This window comes from Patagioenas fasciata, chromosome 11, assembly GCF_037038585.1.
Source record: "Patagioenas fasciata isolate bPatFas1 chromosome 11, bPatFas1.hap1, whole genome shotgun sequence".
NCBI classification, from domain to species: Eukaryota; Metazoa; Chordata; class Aves; order Columbiformes; family Columbidae; genus Patagioenas; species Patagioenas fasciata.
Window position 1 is genome coordinate 2,355,990 of NC_092530.1, and position 15,191 is coordinate 2,371,180.

At 51.4% G+C, this 15,191-nt stretch overlaps 1 protein-coding gene across 1 annotated transcript; it reads right to left on the bottom strand.

The window, feature by feature from the left end:
* Positions 1-13,352: 13,352 nt before the first annotated feature.
* On the bottom strand, positions 13,353-14,318 carry LOC136112932 (olfactory receptor 14A16-like). Its single transcript, XM_065857853.2, has one exon. It carries the CDS (start codon positions 14,316-14,318, stop codon positions 13,353-13,355), a length of 966 nt encoding a protein of 321 aa, XP_065713925.2.
* Between the last annotated feature and the right edge of the window lie 873 nt (positions 14,319-15,191).

Here is a 15,191-nt window from a genome sequence, read left to right on the forward strand (position 1 = left end):
GGGGCCTACCACAGATGCGGGGTACTATTTTACAGATATTTAAATATAACTACACATTCCGAGACAAATTCCACAAACACTTGAAGGATTATTCATGCTTTTTAACATGATTATCCACACAAGGCCCACCAGCTTTGCATCTCAGGAAATGGGACGCCAGAGTTCAAGGGCAGGATGGTTTGGGCTCTGTCCTGGGATCTGGAAACTGAAACGTGCTCCCATCTCCCAGCCCCCTGCCCTCCTCAGTGAGGGTGTGAGACATTCTGCCAGCGAGGGCTGAACTCACAGTCATGACCAGTATCTTATGGCCAACTGCAGCCAATGGTGTTCTGCCAGCTCAGGGCTGGAGTTTCCATTGCTGGAGGTGTTTAAAAGTCGTGATAATGTGGCGCTTTGGGACATGGTTTAGTGGTGGCCTTGGCAGTTTTTCATTTACAGTTGGACTCCATGTTCTTAAGGGTCTTTTCCAGCCTCAATGATTCTATGATTGTATGGTTTGGGTTGAAACCATTTCAGTTCCATCACCTCCAGCTTCCCTCAGAGGCTGCTGTTGTGTGGCACAACTGTCCTGGCTCTCCAGGCAGGTTGGGCACAGGTTTGGTGCCTGCATTGGCAGTTTTCCCATTCCTGGGGTAAAAGGCTGTTGAGGAGAGACAGTTGTAGAGATTTGGGTCACAGGGGTTTGAAGCAATCCTTTCAAAATCTGAGCAGGCTGAGCTTTGGAGCCCAGGAAAAATGGAGATGCTCTGAAGGATGTTTTTGAACAGTGGTACTGTCACTAGTAACAGAAACAGGGAACTCCTTATTCTCACTGATGATGATGATGATAAATGAAGCTCTTTAAGTTCATTCCTAGCAGTCATTCTTGCTTTTCTAAAAATGTACTACACCTCAGTAGTTGTGTCTTGAACAAAGTTCTTAGAACAATGCTTTTTCCCCTTTTTTTTTTTTTAATAATTTTAAAAATACACCTCCAGGACAGAATTATCCCAAAATCATCCTTCTTTCATAACTTATGTGGGTTTTTTTTGCTTTTCCGTGTTTGACGTGGAGGTGGCGTAGGAGAATATTGCCTTCTTGAGAGCAAGGTGGCACCAGCCCAGCTCTGACCTGTCAGAATAAACCTGGTACCAAGTGCCCAAGACCCCATGTGTGCAAAGAATTTGCTTCAGAGCACAGACATGACATGACCAAAGATTGATGAATGTCTCTCTGGACCTAGGAGTATAAAACCAGAATATAATGCCTAAACTCATCCAAGTGAAGATATTCCCATCCACAGTTTACAGAAATTAGATACTTTACTGTAAGATTCCTGGTGTCCTGTGTAATGATGGGACAAGAAAATATGATTCTCATACTGAATTATTTTTTAAAACAAAGAACATAATGCGGGCAAGAAGTGTCTGTTCAGAGGAGAGAGAATCAACATCACTGATCACTTGAGGCTGTTTGAAAGGATGTGCCTCTGCAGTCCCAGGGACACGTGGAGGGAGCCCAGAGGGGACAGAGAAAGGGACATCCTGGGCTGCTCCTGTGCTGCTGAGCTGGGCTGGGCTCCTGGGACAGAGGGAGCTCCTGGCAAGCGGCAGCGCTGCAGAGAGACAGCTCTGCCCAGGAGCAGCTCCTCTGCACAGCGCAGCAGGGCTGAGGGCTCTGCCTGCAGCACCGAGGGTACAGGAGCCAGGCAGAGAGAGGGAAAGGCAATGTAGGTGGTTCGTTGCTGAGAGCTCATTGAGAGACAAATCTTCACAATCCTTACACGGTAAGTCTCTGGCTGTGGGACAGTGCAGCTGCATTTCCTGGAGGGAGACCCTAAAGATGATACATCCCACAATTTACAGGATCTGTCAGGTCTCTCTCACAGTATCTCTGTTACAGAGAAGAACACACGCCAGAGCAGGGCTTCCCTGCGGCACCATCAATGAGAAAGGGCATCATGGCACCTTCTGCTGAGGGTGACTGCAGGGGGAGCACCCAGGGGTGCCCAGGGCTGTCCTGCAGAGCAGGGTCCCTGCACCCCCGGCTGTGCTGGGGCAGGAACTCTGCCACCTGCCAGGGTCAACGCTCAACCTGCCCGGGGAGATCCTAACAACCAGAAGGGGAGAAGATGTGACTGGAAGGAGCAAACCCTATAGGGCAGGAAATGTGTTTCTGCTGTGGAGAGGGTGCTGTGTGGGTCAGGGCTGCTCACAGCTCCAGATAACCCCCAGCATTTTTCCAATCGGATGCCTCAAGGACAAGATCAGTGCAAGGATTACCAGACAGAAAAGGAGCTTTCCTGAGCCTGTCTTTTCAGTTTCCTTTCCCAAGGGGTGTGGAGTGCAGGAAGGGATAAAATGAAAATGAGCTCTCATGCTTAAACAAGTCACTGAGACTCCTGAGCTGCAACTCTGAGTGATCAGTACATCTGCCAGAAGGCTCATAACATCCCTTCACCACCCCTCTGCATCACCTTTGCTGGACCCCTCAGCCTAGTCTGACCTGTCCTGTTTTCCAGCCTGCAAACAGGAAGATGCCCCCAGGCAGTGCCCTGTGAACAGGCAGGATCTGTAGGGCCAGTGGGAGGGCACAGAGGGTGGGATGGGGTCTGTGAGCACTGACAGGGAAGAGACATGGACAGGGAAACACCTCCCAGGGGGAGAATCTCCAGGCAGCAGGGAAATGATCAGAAATGAAAGGAAATTAAACCCGGGATTGTTATGGGAGGGAGAACAGAGAAAAGTCCCTGTGATCCCCTGCAGTGCAGATCCCTCCTGTAAGCAGCCCCCTGGCCTCCTGTCCCACCCAGCAAAGCTGTCTGAGTGCCCGGCTGCCTCTGCCCTGGCCTCTCTCACACCCACCCTCACCGCATTGTCCTTCTTGCTCCCCTGCTCTGGGTCACTGCTGTTGGGATCTTGTTCTTGCTGTCAGGCTCTCAGGGGATGGCAGTTTCAGCTGCAGAGTCACAGCCTGATCTTGTGGGTCCTTTCCTGCAGGTGTGTCCATGGGAACACGTGTCCCAGCTTTGCTCTGACCTGTGGGGTGTGGGCAATGCAGTCTGTGGGGCTGGGGTGTGAAATGAGTCTCCCTGAATCAAATGCCATCATTAGGACTCTTGGCTGTGTCACTGAGGTTTTCTTCTAAGCTGTGAGCTTCCCTCCAGGATGCAAACCTGTCCTACAGCATCTGTGTGTATGTGAAAGCCCATAGAGAAGTGCAGAGACGAAACAACAGCGAAAATGCTGTTTGGTTCATGAAATGGGTTGTCTGTGTCCTGGGATAAACATGGGGTGATGAGACCTTAGGAAAGGGTGAGAGATGTCATGGACTGAGGTGGATCCCTCTGCTCTCAGCAGTGCCTGGTGGCTTTGCAGGGTAACATGGGAGTGTGATCAGCCCCCATCTCAGAAAGGTGCCAGCCCAGGGCAGCTGGAGCAGGACAGAGGGACAGAGCAGCTGCCCTCACTCTGCACTGACCCGCAGGCATCCTCTGGTCTCTCAGAACTCGCTCTGTTCTCCCTGAGTGCAGCAGAAATGCTGAGGGTTTCTGACACCCAACAACACTCCTCAGGGTGGGAGGGCAGAAGAAGCTGTACAAACACCAAACCTCTCCAACTCAGTTTCTCAGGCCTGGGGGTACAGATGCTGACAGTCCCTTCTGCACCAGGAGCGGTTCCAGCTGACAAAGCTGAACCCCAGGACTGGCCCCTGCCCACCCAATCACACAGGGTCAGGCTGACTGCCTAAGAGCCCCTGGGCAGAGACCCTGCTCTTCATTGCACACTCATCAAGCACCCACGAGGGCTCCAGCCAGGACGTTCTCCTGGAAAAGAAAGATGGCTCTTTGTATGTGACGAGGTGGGAGGGTCTGTGGGAAATGGTTTTGGTTTTTCCCAGAGACGTCTCATCAAAACCGTCACTGTCTTTTCCTCCTTGCACACATCCTCATGCCCACAGGCAGCAAATGTCCAACAGCAGCTCCATCACCCAGTTCCTCCTCCTGCCGTTCACAGACACACGGGAGCTGCAGCTCTTGCACTTCTGGCTCTTCCTGGGCATCTACCTGGCTGCCCTCCTGGGCAACGGCCTCATCATCACCACCATAGCCTGGGACCAGCACCTCCACACCCCCATGTACTTCTTCCTGCTCAACCTCGCCCTCCTGGACCTGGGCTGCATCTCTGCTATTCTCCCCAAGTCCTTGGCCAACTCCCTCTGGGATACCAGAACCATCTCGGTTTTGGGATGTGCTGCACAAGTCTTTATGTTTCTCCTTTTTATTGCAGCAGAGTATTTTCTTCTCACCATCATGTCCTACGACCGCTACGTTGCCATCTGCAAACCCCTGCACTACGGGACCCTCCTGGGCAGCAGAGCTTGTGTCCACATGGCAGCAGCTGCCTGGGCCACTGGGTTTCTCAATGCTCTGCTGCACACGGCCAATACATTTTCACTGCCACTGTGCAAGGGCAATGCCCTGGGCCAGTTCTTCTGTGAAATCCCCCAGATCCTCAAGCTCTCCTGCTCGGGCACCTACCTCAGGGAACTTGGGCTTCTTGTGGTCAGTGTCTTTTTCGACCTATGCTGTTTTGTGTTCATTGTGGTATCCTATGCGCAGATCTTGAGGGCCGTGCTGAGGATCCCCTCTGAGCAGGGACGGCACAAAGCCTTTTCCACCTGCCTCCCTCACCTGGCCGTGGTCTCCCTGTTTCTCAGCACTGGCATGTTTACCTGTCTGAAGCCCCCGTCGATCTCCTCCCCATCCCTGGATCTGGTGGTGTCTGTTCTGTACTCGGTGGTGCCTCCAGCAGTGAACCCCCTCATCTACAGCATGAGGAACCAGGAGCTCAAGGATGCCCTGAAGAAACTGATCACTGGATTCTCTTCAAAGGCATTAAACATTCCATCTTCTGCATATCACTTATGACAAAACTCATGACAGATCCAACCTGTCTTTGTTATAGTCTGTAGTTGTAGATGATTGTTTGGAGTTGGAGCAAGGACTGATTGGTTTGCTTTTTAAACTATGATAATATTGCCCACAAAGAGATGTCATTAATCATCCCACTTCTAATTCTCTGTCCACATTTATAGTTCAAGTCATAGACCTTGTAAATTCTCTCTGTGTATTTAATCAAAATAAATGACCCTGGATTGAAATGTTTGTCTGAGATCTTTCCTCTGTGTGGAAAGATGGAGCAAACAGTCCCAGCAGAGCAGCTCTGCCAGGAAGCACCAGCCTTGTTCTTTCCAGAATCCTTCTCTTTCACTTCCACACTCTCCTTCTCATCCCTTGTGTTGGTGCAAGGCCTGAGCGCTCCCAAGGCTTGGTCACCGTCCTGCTGTGTGTCAGTGCTGTGACCAGGACAGGCAATGGGCACTGCTGTGACAGAGCTGGCCTCAGAACAACATCTCCATCAGCAAGGGAATCTCCTTAGCACAGTGCCTGAAGGTTCAGATCTTTGAGAGCTGTTTCAAAGAACATGCCTAAGGAATAGACTCTGAAGATGCTCGTTGCTTTGCTTGTTTCTCTGTGGACTCAGTGTGATGGGATCAGGGTCCCAGTGTGGCTTTTGATGGACTTCAGGCTGGTTGTTCAGGTGTTGCTTGTTGGTGGCCAGCACCCACACAGATGTTGAATAAGGCAGGGTCCCTCTGAGCACCCTCCATGGCCACCCAAGAGTTTGTGTGGGAGGTTGTTAGTGGCAGTGACCACCATCAGCGGGGGCTGCCTCCCAGCCTGACCAGTATGGCCCCGCAGAGTCAACACAGCCCGGGCACCACAGCGCACTTGATCTACAGAGCAAAACCCCCAGCTCGGGGCTTTGGGGAGCGTGGGGACAGGGGGCAGGAATGGCAGCCAGGCCAGTGCAGGTGTGCTCTCCTTGGGCAAAGGCTCTGTGGGAGATGGGATGTCCCAGGAGAAGAGCAGGACACAGTGTGTGTGCAAGAGAGACCTGGAAACAGTCTGTCATGCTACCAGGTGCCAGCCTGGGGCTGTTGCCTCTTGCAGCCACCATTTTGATGGTGGGGACATGTGAGCATCCACATCCTGTGTGGGAAGAAATGAACCCAAATGAGCACATATGCCATCAGCTATTCTTGTGGGGGCCATGGAGGCCTGTGGGATGGTGTATCAAGGTCAGTTCTTGTTGAAAGTGACTTTCCCAAGAAACCACCTGAATGCAGCACTGGGATGTGCTTCCTTGAACCGAGGTCAGTGTGACCTCCCTGGAGACCCGATACAGCTCCACCACCCAGACCCAGCTGCTGCCCAGTTTTGTGACTGATGACGGCACCATCTCTGCTCACAGACATGATAGGATTATTTCCTGCAACTCTCGCATGTACTGTTTGCATTTTAGAGCCATTTGTCCCCTCCCTGTTCACATGGGCATTGCATGAGTGCATCACTGCTCTCTACCCCAATGTAGACAGACAGAAGGCCTTCTCGACCAGCTCCTCTAACCTCACCAGTGCCACGGTTTTCTACAGCACTCTCATCCTTGACTGTGGGATGCCCAGAACAGCCCTCCTGAGACAGTTTGACACAGGTTTTTTTCTACACCATCCCCACATCCCTCCTCAATCCCCTCATCCACAGCTTAAGGACCAGAAAGGTTGGGTACAAGTGAGGCATTGAGAAAAATGGTCAGGAAAGCTTTGAGGTGCACAGAGAGCCCATCAACATGTTGGTCTGCTGCTGTTTTCTGAACAGGCCTCTTGTCCTGTCGCTTGGTACTTGGCAGAAGAGACCAACACCCTCCATGCTCCAATCTCCTTTCAGATAGCTGTGGAGAGTGATAAGGTCTCTCCTCAGCCTTCTTTTCTCCAGACTCAATCACCCAAGCTCCCTCAGCTGCTCCCCATCACACTTGTGCTCCAGCCCCTTTACCAGTGTTGTCACCCTCCTCTGATCTCTCTCCTGCACGTTGATGTCTTCCTTGTCATTTAAGGTGCGACCTCACCAGTGCCGAGTACGAGGCAATGATCACTCCTCTAGCCCTGCTGGCAACGCTATTCCTGAAAGAAGCCAGGAGGCTGGTGGCTACCTGGGCACACACTGGCTAATGTTCAGCTGCTGTCAATCAACACCCCAGGTCCCTCACTTCCAGGCAGCTTTCCAACCACTCTCCCTGAGACTGTAGCGTTGCCTGTGGTTGTTCCGACCCAAGTGCAGGATGCGGCACTTGGCCTTGTTGAACCTCATACAAGTGGCCTCAGCCCAACCCTCCAGCCAGTCCGATCCCTCTGCAGAGCCTTCCCACCGTCCAGCAGATCAACACTCCCACCCAATTTAGTGTCATTTGCAAACTTACTGAGGGTGCACTCGATCCTCTCATCCAGACCATTAATAAAGAGATTAAACACAACTGACCCCAATGCTGAGCCCTGAGGACACCACTCATAATCGGTCACCAACTGGATTTGACTTCATTCAACACAACTCTTTCGGCCCAGCTAAAGCATCCCTGTAGTCCCCTTGAGTCTCTTGCCAGTTCCTCCAAAGGTTATACATTCTCCTTTTATTCCCAAGTTGCAACCACAGCTCTGTTCAGCCAGGTCGGAACTTCATCCCTGAGAACTCGCCTTCTAGCACAAGGGCACAGCTGCTCCTGCACCTCTGAGATCACCTTCCCGAAGAGAGAACAGCCTTCCTGGACTCCGTTGTCTTTCTGGACTGCCTCCCAAGGGACTCTGCCAACCAGCCTTCTGAACAGATCAAAGTCTGCCTTTCTGAAGGCCAAAGTAGCAATTGTGCTGACCACCCTCATCGAGTCCAACTCCTGTCCCTGCACAGGACACCCCACAGGTCACCCCGTGTGTCTGAGGACGTTGTCCAGTCTCTTCTTGAACACTGTCAGGTTGGGGCCGTGACACCTCCCTGGGGAGCCTGTTCAGTGTCCAGCACCTCTGGGTGAAGAACCTTATCCTAATGTCCAACCTAAACCTCCCCCAGATCATCTTCCTGCCATTCCCTCGGGTCCTGTCACTGGTCACTAAACACAAGAGTTCAATGCCTAACCTTCCTCCTCCCCTTGTTAGGAAGCTGTAGACAACGATGAGCTCAACTCTCAGTTTTCTCCAGGCTGAAAAAAACAAGTGACTTCAGCCACTCCTCATACGGCTTCCCCTCCAAACCCTGCAATAAGTTCATAGCCTCTTCTGGACACTCTCTAGCACATAATATCTTCTTAATACTGTGGCACCCAGCCCTGCAAAGAGTGCTGCAGGTGAGGCTGCAGGAGAAGACTCTAGAACATAGGAGAGATCCTAGATCAGCATCAATGCTGCAATCACCTCTTCTCCAAACTGAAAAATAATAAATTATACACTTTACTAAAAAAGAAAAATAATTTTATTACAAGGCTTTTGAAATAATTCTCTGTAACTAGACTAGGAAAACTCTTTAATTAACTGTACAAGGCTAAAAGGAAATTACACAAAGAGACAAAGTCAGAAGAAAAAAGTACTAATTACCTTGAAGTATTAATGAGTTCCACTGAGGGCAAGTACCAGCAGAGCCTCCCCAGGGACTCGTTAGAGCAGAGAATTGGAGGCCATGGTGGCAGATAAACAAAGGGAAACGTGCAAGCAGCTGAGGTGCTGAGAAAAGCCTGGTTTTGTTGGGTGAAGCAGAGAGGCCAAGGCCTGACCCCCAGCCCCTGGGAAGGCAGATCCTGTCCCTCACACATTGCTCAGGGCTCTTCCTGGGCCAGGCGGATGTGGGCTGTGTGATGCTGAGTGAAGGACAATGGTGTGACAGCTCCCAGCCTTCCTGGGGGTGTGCAAGGAGGCCATGAGGTGCCCCAGTGCCTCAGGACAACATGTCTCCTCACAGGCCTTGGTGGCAGAGGCGATGGCCGTAGCCAAGGGGACAAAGACTTGGGTTCTCTTGGTGACATGACATCCAGCCTTGCCAGTGCCCTTTGCCATCTCCACCACAGGTTGTCCTACACTGTCCCACAGCTGCTTCTGTTTCCCTGCAGGCTGTAGACACCCATCTCCCTTCCTCCCCTTGCTCTCACCCTGGTATTTCCATACGTTGACTGATGTGTCTCCACTCTCATGCTCTGTTCCTGGAAACACAAGGACATGGACTGATCTCATGCTCCTTCTGGATGATTTCTTGTCCCCCTCCTCTGCACTCACTGCAGCACCTCAAGGTCTTTCCTATAGTGAGGGAGCCAAAACTGAACCCAGGATTCGAGTTGTGGCCTCACCCACACCGAGTACAAGGGGATGATCGCTGCTTTGATTCTGTCCACTACACTATTCCTTATACAAGCCAGGATGTTGGTTGCCTTTTTGGCCACCTGGGCACACGGTGGCTCATGTGCAGTTGGTGTCAATCAACACCCCCAGGTCTTTTTCCACCACGCAGATTTCCAGCTGCTCTTCCCCAAGTCTGTAATGTTGCAGGGGGTTGTTATGATCCAAGTGCAGGATCCGTGCATGGACGTGTTAAACCTCAGACAATTGGTCTCAGCCTAATGAACCAGCAACTCCAGATTCATCTGTAGAGCCTTCCTCCATTCCAGCAGATCAATACTCCCACCCAACTTGGTGTCATCTGCAAACTTACTGAGGGTGCACTCAATCCCCTCATCCAAATCATTGATAGAGATTAAACAGAACTGGCTCTAATACTGATTCCTGGGCAACACCATTCATTATTGACCATCAACTGGATTTGGCTCTGTTCACCACAACTCTTTGGGCCCGGCTCTCCAGCCAGTTCTTTACCCATCGCAGATACACCATCCAGGCCATGAGCTGCAGCTTCTCCAGGAGACGCTGTGGGATACGGTGTCAAAGGCTTTACTGCAGTCTAAGGACACAACACCCACAGCCTGTGTGGCGGATTCACTCCCCACGACAGACTTTCCCTCATCTGCGCAGCCGGTCACCTTGTCATAGAAGGAGATCAGGGTGGTCAAGCAGGACCTGCCTTTCACAAAGACATGCTAATTGGGCCCGATTGCTCGTCTCGTATGTGTGACCTCACAGTCCTTTCCCAGCCATGTTCCTGCTGTTGGCCTATCCCCTGCAGAGGCAGAAGTGACCTCACCGTCCCCTCCACAGCCATTGGCTTCCTACTGGACTATGAGCTCCTGAGACACAAGTGACCACATGGCATTGTACCCAGTCATCATCCTCCTTGTGGCCCAGTGTGTGAGCAGATCAAACTGAGCTGCTTTCATCCAATGTATCCAATAGATTTCCTATCAAGGATTTGAGTGGAGAAACATTCCTCAGAGGAGCTGTTGTATTTACACTGGGGCATTTTATATCTCTCTTGATAGAGCTCTCCAAGGAAAAGATTCATGGAATCCTACAATACCGCAGGTTGGAAGAGACCCCTGAACACCATCTCTGTCCCACTGACCTTTATGGCACCCCAAGGAAGAGTTGACAGCATTTGTGCTCCCTTGGGTTCATCTCACCACATGCACACAGTGGACATGCACATGATGTGTATGGTTACATCTCATCTGTACAATGAAAACATGGACTTTTGTCCTAGGATTTCATAGAGTCATAGTATGTCCTGAGTTGGAAGGATCCACAAGGATCATGGAGTCCAACTCCTGTCCCTGCACAGGACACCCCACAGGTCACTGCGTGTGTCTGAGGACGTTGTCCAGTCTCTTCTTGAACACTGTCAAGTTGGGGCCGTGACACCTCCCTGGGGAGCCAGTTCAGTGTCCAGCACCTCTGGGTGGAGAACCTTTTCCTCATGTCCAACCTGAACCTCCCCTGGCTCATCTTCTGCCATTCCCTTGGGTTCTGTCATTGGCCACTAGAGATAGGAGTTTGGTGCCTCCCCTTCTTCCTCCCCTTGTGAGGAAGCTGTAGCCACCATGAGGTCTTCTTTGAGTCTTTTCTTCAGCTCTGATGCTGAGAAACCCCTGGTTTTCTTTCTGAAGCAGAAAAGAGAAGCCATGACCTCCAGCCAATGGGAAGGGGGATCCTGTCCCTCACACACAGCTCAGGGCTCTTCCTGGGACCATGGGATGTGGGTGTGCAAGGCCGAGGGAAGGACAACACTGGGACAACAACTTCCAGCTTTCCCAAGGGGCTGAACGGAGGCACCGAGGCCCCAGTGCCATGAGGACAACATGGCTTCTCCTGGGCCTCAGTGGCAGAGACAACTGCCGTGGCCAAGGGGACAGAGACCTGGGTTCTGTGGGTCCCTTCCAGCCTTGCCAGCGCCCTTTTCCATCTCCACCACAGGCTGTTCTACACGGTCCTACCCCTGCCCCTCTTTCCCTGCAGGCTGCAGACACCCATCTTCTCGCTTCCTCACCTTGTTCAAATTTGTCAAATATATTTCCTACTAACAATGAGAGTGAAAAGCACTCCTCACTGGAACTGCTGTATTTATGTTAACACAGCACATATCTCCTCTTTGTGGTGTTTTCTTTTTTTTTTTTTTTTTTTTTTAACTATTCTTCCACCTATTTTCTCTCCAGAAACCTCTCCAAGGCAAAAATTCTGTCAAATCACAAATTAATTCAGGTTTGCAGAGAGTCCTTGTTTCACTCATCTTGTCTCACTCTCCTGCTCAGCTCTGTGAACCAGGTCAGGTTGCTCCAGGACTCCACCCATGTTTGCATCATCCTCAAAATCACTGAAAGTGCTCTCTGTTACATCATAGAAAGGGAAAATAAAGATGTTCAACAGTGTTGGCCCAAGTGCTGGTCACTGACAGATGACACCAGTAACTGGTTGCATGGAGGACTTTGTACCACTGTTGATATTTGGGCTTGATGGTTCAGCCAACTTCCCACCCAGCACCCACTTCTTGAGCCCCATCAGCACCACTCTGGCCAGAAGGACAACACGGCTGAGGCCTTGCAAACGCCCTGTACACAACATGCCTTTCTTTCCCCTGTCCATTTGGGTTCAGTAATCCCTTCCTTGTCCTTCACATTCCTGGAAACGGCTGCAGGAGGATGTGTCCCATCCCCTTCCCAGGGAGGGAGGTAGGGTGGCCAGCCTGTTATTCTCACACTTCCTATTCCTGCTCTACCTGAAGATGGGTTTGAGGTCTGCGTTTTCTAAAGACCCAAGAACCATTCTGGTTTCTAGGGTCGTTTTGACATCACAATCTGGAATCACAAGAAAGGGTGATAGAGCAGACTGTAGCACTTTCAATGATCCTGTCCAAGGCAGCTGAGACGAATGTCACTGATCCAGTGGGGTTTGTTCATGGAGTCGCACACAGAAATGTCAGGGTTCTGTCAGGTGTCCAAATCTGAGCTGGCCTCATGGACTCCTTATGCACCCAGGGATGCTCAGACACAAAGTCTGTCCCTTTTACACACAGAGGCAGGAGTCACAGCATCCCTCTGGCCTCCTGTTGCCACTCTCAAAGGATGGCAGACACCTCAGCCCTGTGCTGTGTGACCCTGATCTGCACCCATCTGATATGTCCCATGTCATAAGGAATGGACACGGGGACCTCAGTTCAAGGGAACACATCCCAGTGCTGCATTCAGGTGATTTCCCATAGGTTGTTCCTCCCAATAGGAAGTCACCTCAAGACCTCATCTGTGCTGCAGGCCTTCACAGAATGGAAAGGAATAGTTGATGGTGTTTTTGCTCTGCTCACGTTCATGTCACGTCACGTACATGATGTGCATGCTCACATGTCATCTGTACAAAGCAAACACGGACTGCTGAACTATTCATTGAGTATCCATCCACGGAGAGAAAATGCCCTCTGTGGGTGAGAGGACAGTGCTGGAAATGGTGGTTGTGAGGGGTCAGTCTATGGTGATTGACTTGTGGCTCCTTCTGTGGGGTACACGGGCACAGCCCAGCCCCTGCTCTGCTGGTCCTGCAGGTCTCTGGCAGGAGGCCTGGCTGTGAGAGGACGCTGCTGTGTGCCAGACCTGCACACACACTCTTTTTTTCTGTACCCTGGTGTTTGCGTCTCTGGTCACTTTCTTGGGCATGTTCTAGAAGAGCTGCCACACAGCAGGATGGTGACCAAGCTGCCAGAGCACTCAGGCCTTGCACCAACACAAGGGATGAGAAGGAGAGTGGGGGAGTGGAACCAGAACAGCTCTGGAAGAACAAGCGCTGGTGGTCCCTGGCAGGGCTGCCAGGCTGGACTCTTTTCCCCTCCTCCCATGCACAGGAACTGTCCCTGCAGATTCAAACAGGTCTTGGTGACAGGATCCCATGAAAAAGAGTCACTACAGGACTCTTTATTTTCTTTAAATACACAAAGAACACAGTCAGTGGTTATAAAAGAACAGCAGACAGTGAATTTGAAAGGGGATGACAACATTATCACAATAGAAACACCACCAACAACAACAAATAGAGATGACAGGCCAAGCCTGAAATCAGTTACATTAAAACTGCTGTGCAGAAGGAGATGGGCAGTTTGTTGCTTCAGAAAATAATCCAGTCATCAGTTTCCACAGGGCATCCTTGAGCTCCTGGTTCCTCATGCTGTAGATGAGGGGGTTCACAACTGGAGGCACAACCGAGTACAGAATGGCCATAGCCAGATCCAAGGCTGGGGAGGAGATGGAGGGGGGCTTCAGGTGGGCAAATATGCCAGTGCTGAGAAACAGGGAGACTACGGCCAGGTGAGGGAGGCAGGTGGAAAAGGCTTTGTGCCCTCCCTGCTCAGGGAGGATCCTCAGCACGGCCCTGAAGATCTGCACATAGGACACCACGATGAACACAAAACATCCAAAACCAATTAACAGACTAAACAAAAGAAGCCAAACTTCTCTGAGATAGGAGTGTGAGCAGGAGAGCTTGAGGATCTGGGGGATTTCACAGAAGAACTGGCCCAGGGCATTGCCCTTGCACAGTGGCAGTGAAAATGTATTGGCCGTGTGCAGCAGAGCATTGAGAAACCCAGTGGCCCAGGCAGCTGCTGCCATGTGGACACAAGCTCTGCTGCCCAGGAGGGTCCCGTAGTGCAGGGGTTTGCAGATGGCAACGTAGCGGTCGTAGGACATGATGGTCAGAAGATAAAACTCTGCTGAAATGAAAAAGACAAAGCAAAACAGTTGGGGAGCACATCCCATATAAGAAATGGCCCTGGTGTCCCAGAAGGAATTGGCCATGGACTTGGGGACAGTGGTGGAGATGGAGCCCAGGTCGAGGAGGGCGAGGTTGAGGAGGAAGAAGTACATGGGGGTGTGGAGGTGCTGGTCCCAGGCTATGGTGGTGATGATGAGGCCGTTGCCCAGGAGGGCAGCCAGGTAGATGCCCAGGAAGAGCCAGAAGTGCAAGAGCTGCAGCTCCCGTGTGTCTGTGAACGGCAGGAGGAGGAACTGGGTGATGGAGCTGCTGTTGGACATTTTCTTTTCCTGAGAATTGGGCGCTGTCATGAGAAAAAAAAGACAGTGATATACCAGGGAAGAGTCCTCTGACAAACAGCAAGCCAGCTCCCATAGATCCTCACTTGTCACACACAGGCACCCTTTTGTTTTTCTAGGGGAACTTTCTCCCGCACTGTGGCTGGAGCCCTGCTTGGTGCTGGAAAATGTGCAACCAAGAGCCCATGGGCCCTCGATAAGTCAGCCCAGCTCTGCAGAAGTGGAGCCATGGGAACAGTGGGGACTGTCCTGGTTCTGCTAACACGGAAGGGCTGTCAGCACTTGCTTTCCCAGCAATAAGGAACAGAGATGGTGAAGGCAGTGTAGGAGTCCCAGGTTTTTTTACACCTTCCCCCATATTCACTGCAGAGTGTTCTTGGGTGTCAGAAATCCTCAACATTTCTGCTGCACTCAGGGAGAACAGAGCGAGTCCGGTGAGACCAGAGGATGCCTGTGGGTCAGTGCAGAGTGAGGGCAGCTGCTCTGTCCCTCTATCTTGCTCCAGCTGCCCTGGGCTGGCACTTTTCTGAGACAGAGGCTGATCACACTCCCATGTCACCCTGAAAAGCCACCAAGCACTGCTGAGAGCAGAGGGACCCACCTCAGACCATGACATGTCCAACCTTTCCCAAGGTCTCAGCATCCCACATTTAGCCCAGGACACAGACGGCTCAGTTCGCAAACTCAACATTTTCACTGTTGTAGCATCTCTGTGCATTTACATGGGGCTTTCAGATAACACAAGGATGCTGTAGGACAGGTTTGCATTCTAGGAGGAAAACTCACAGCTAGGAAGGAAACCTCAACGACACAGCCAAGAGTCCTAATGATGGCATTTGATTCAGGAACACCCAC

Coding starts and splice junctions, on each gene's coding strand:
- LOC136112932 (XM_065857853.2), bottom strand. CDS start 14,318: ATGTCCAACAGCAGCTCCATCACCCAGTTCCTCCTCCTGCCGTTCACA.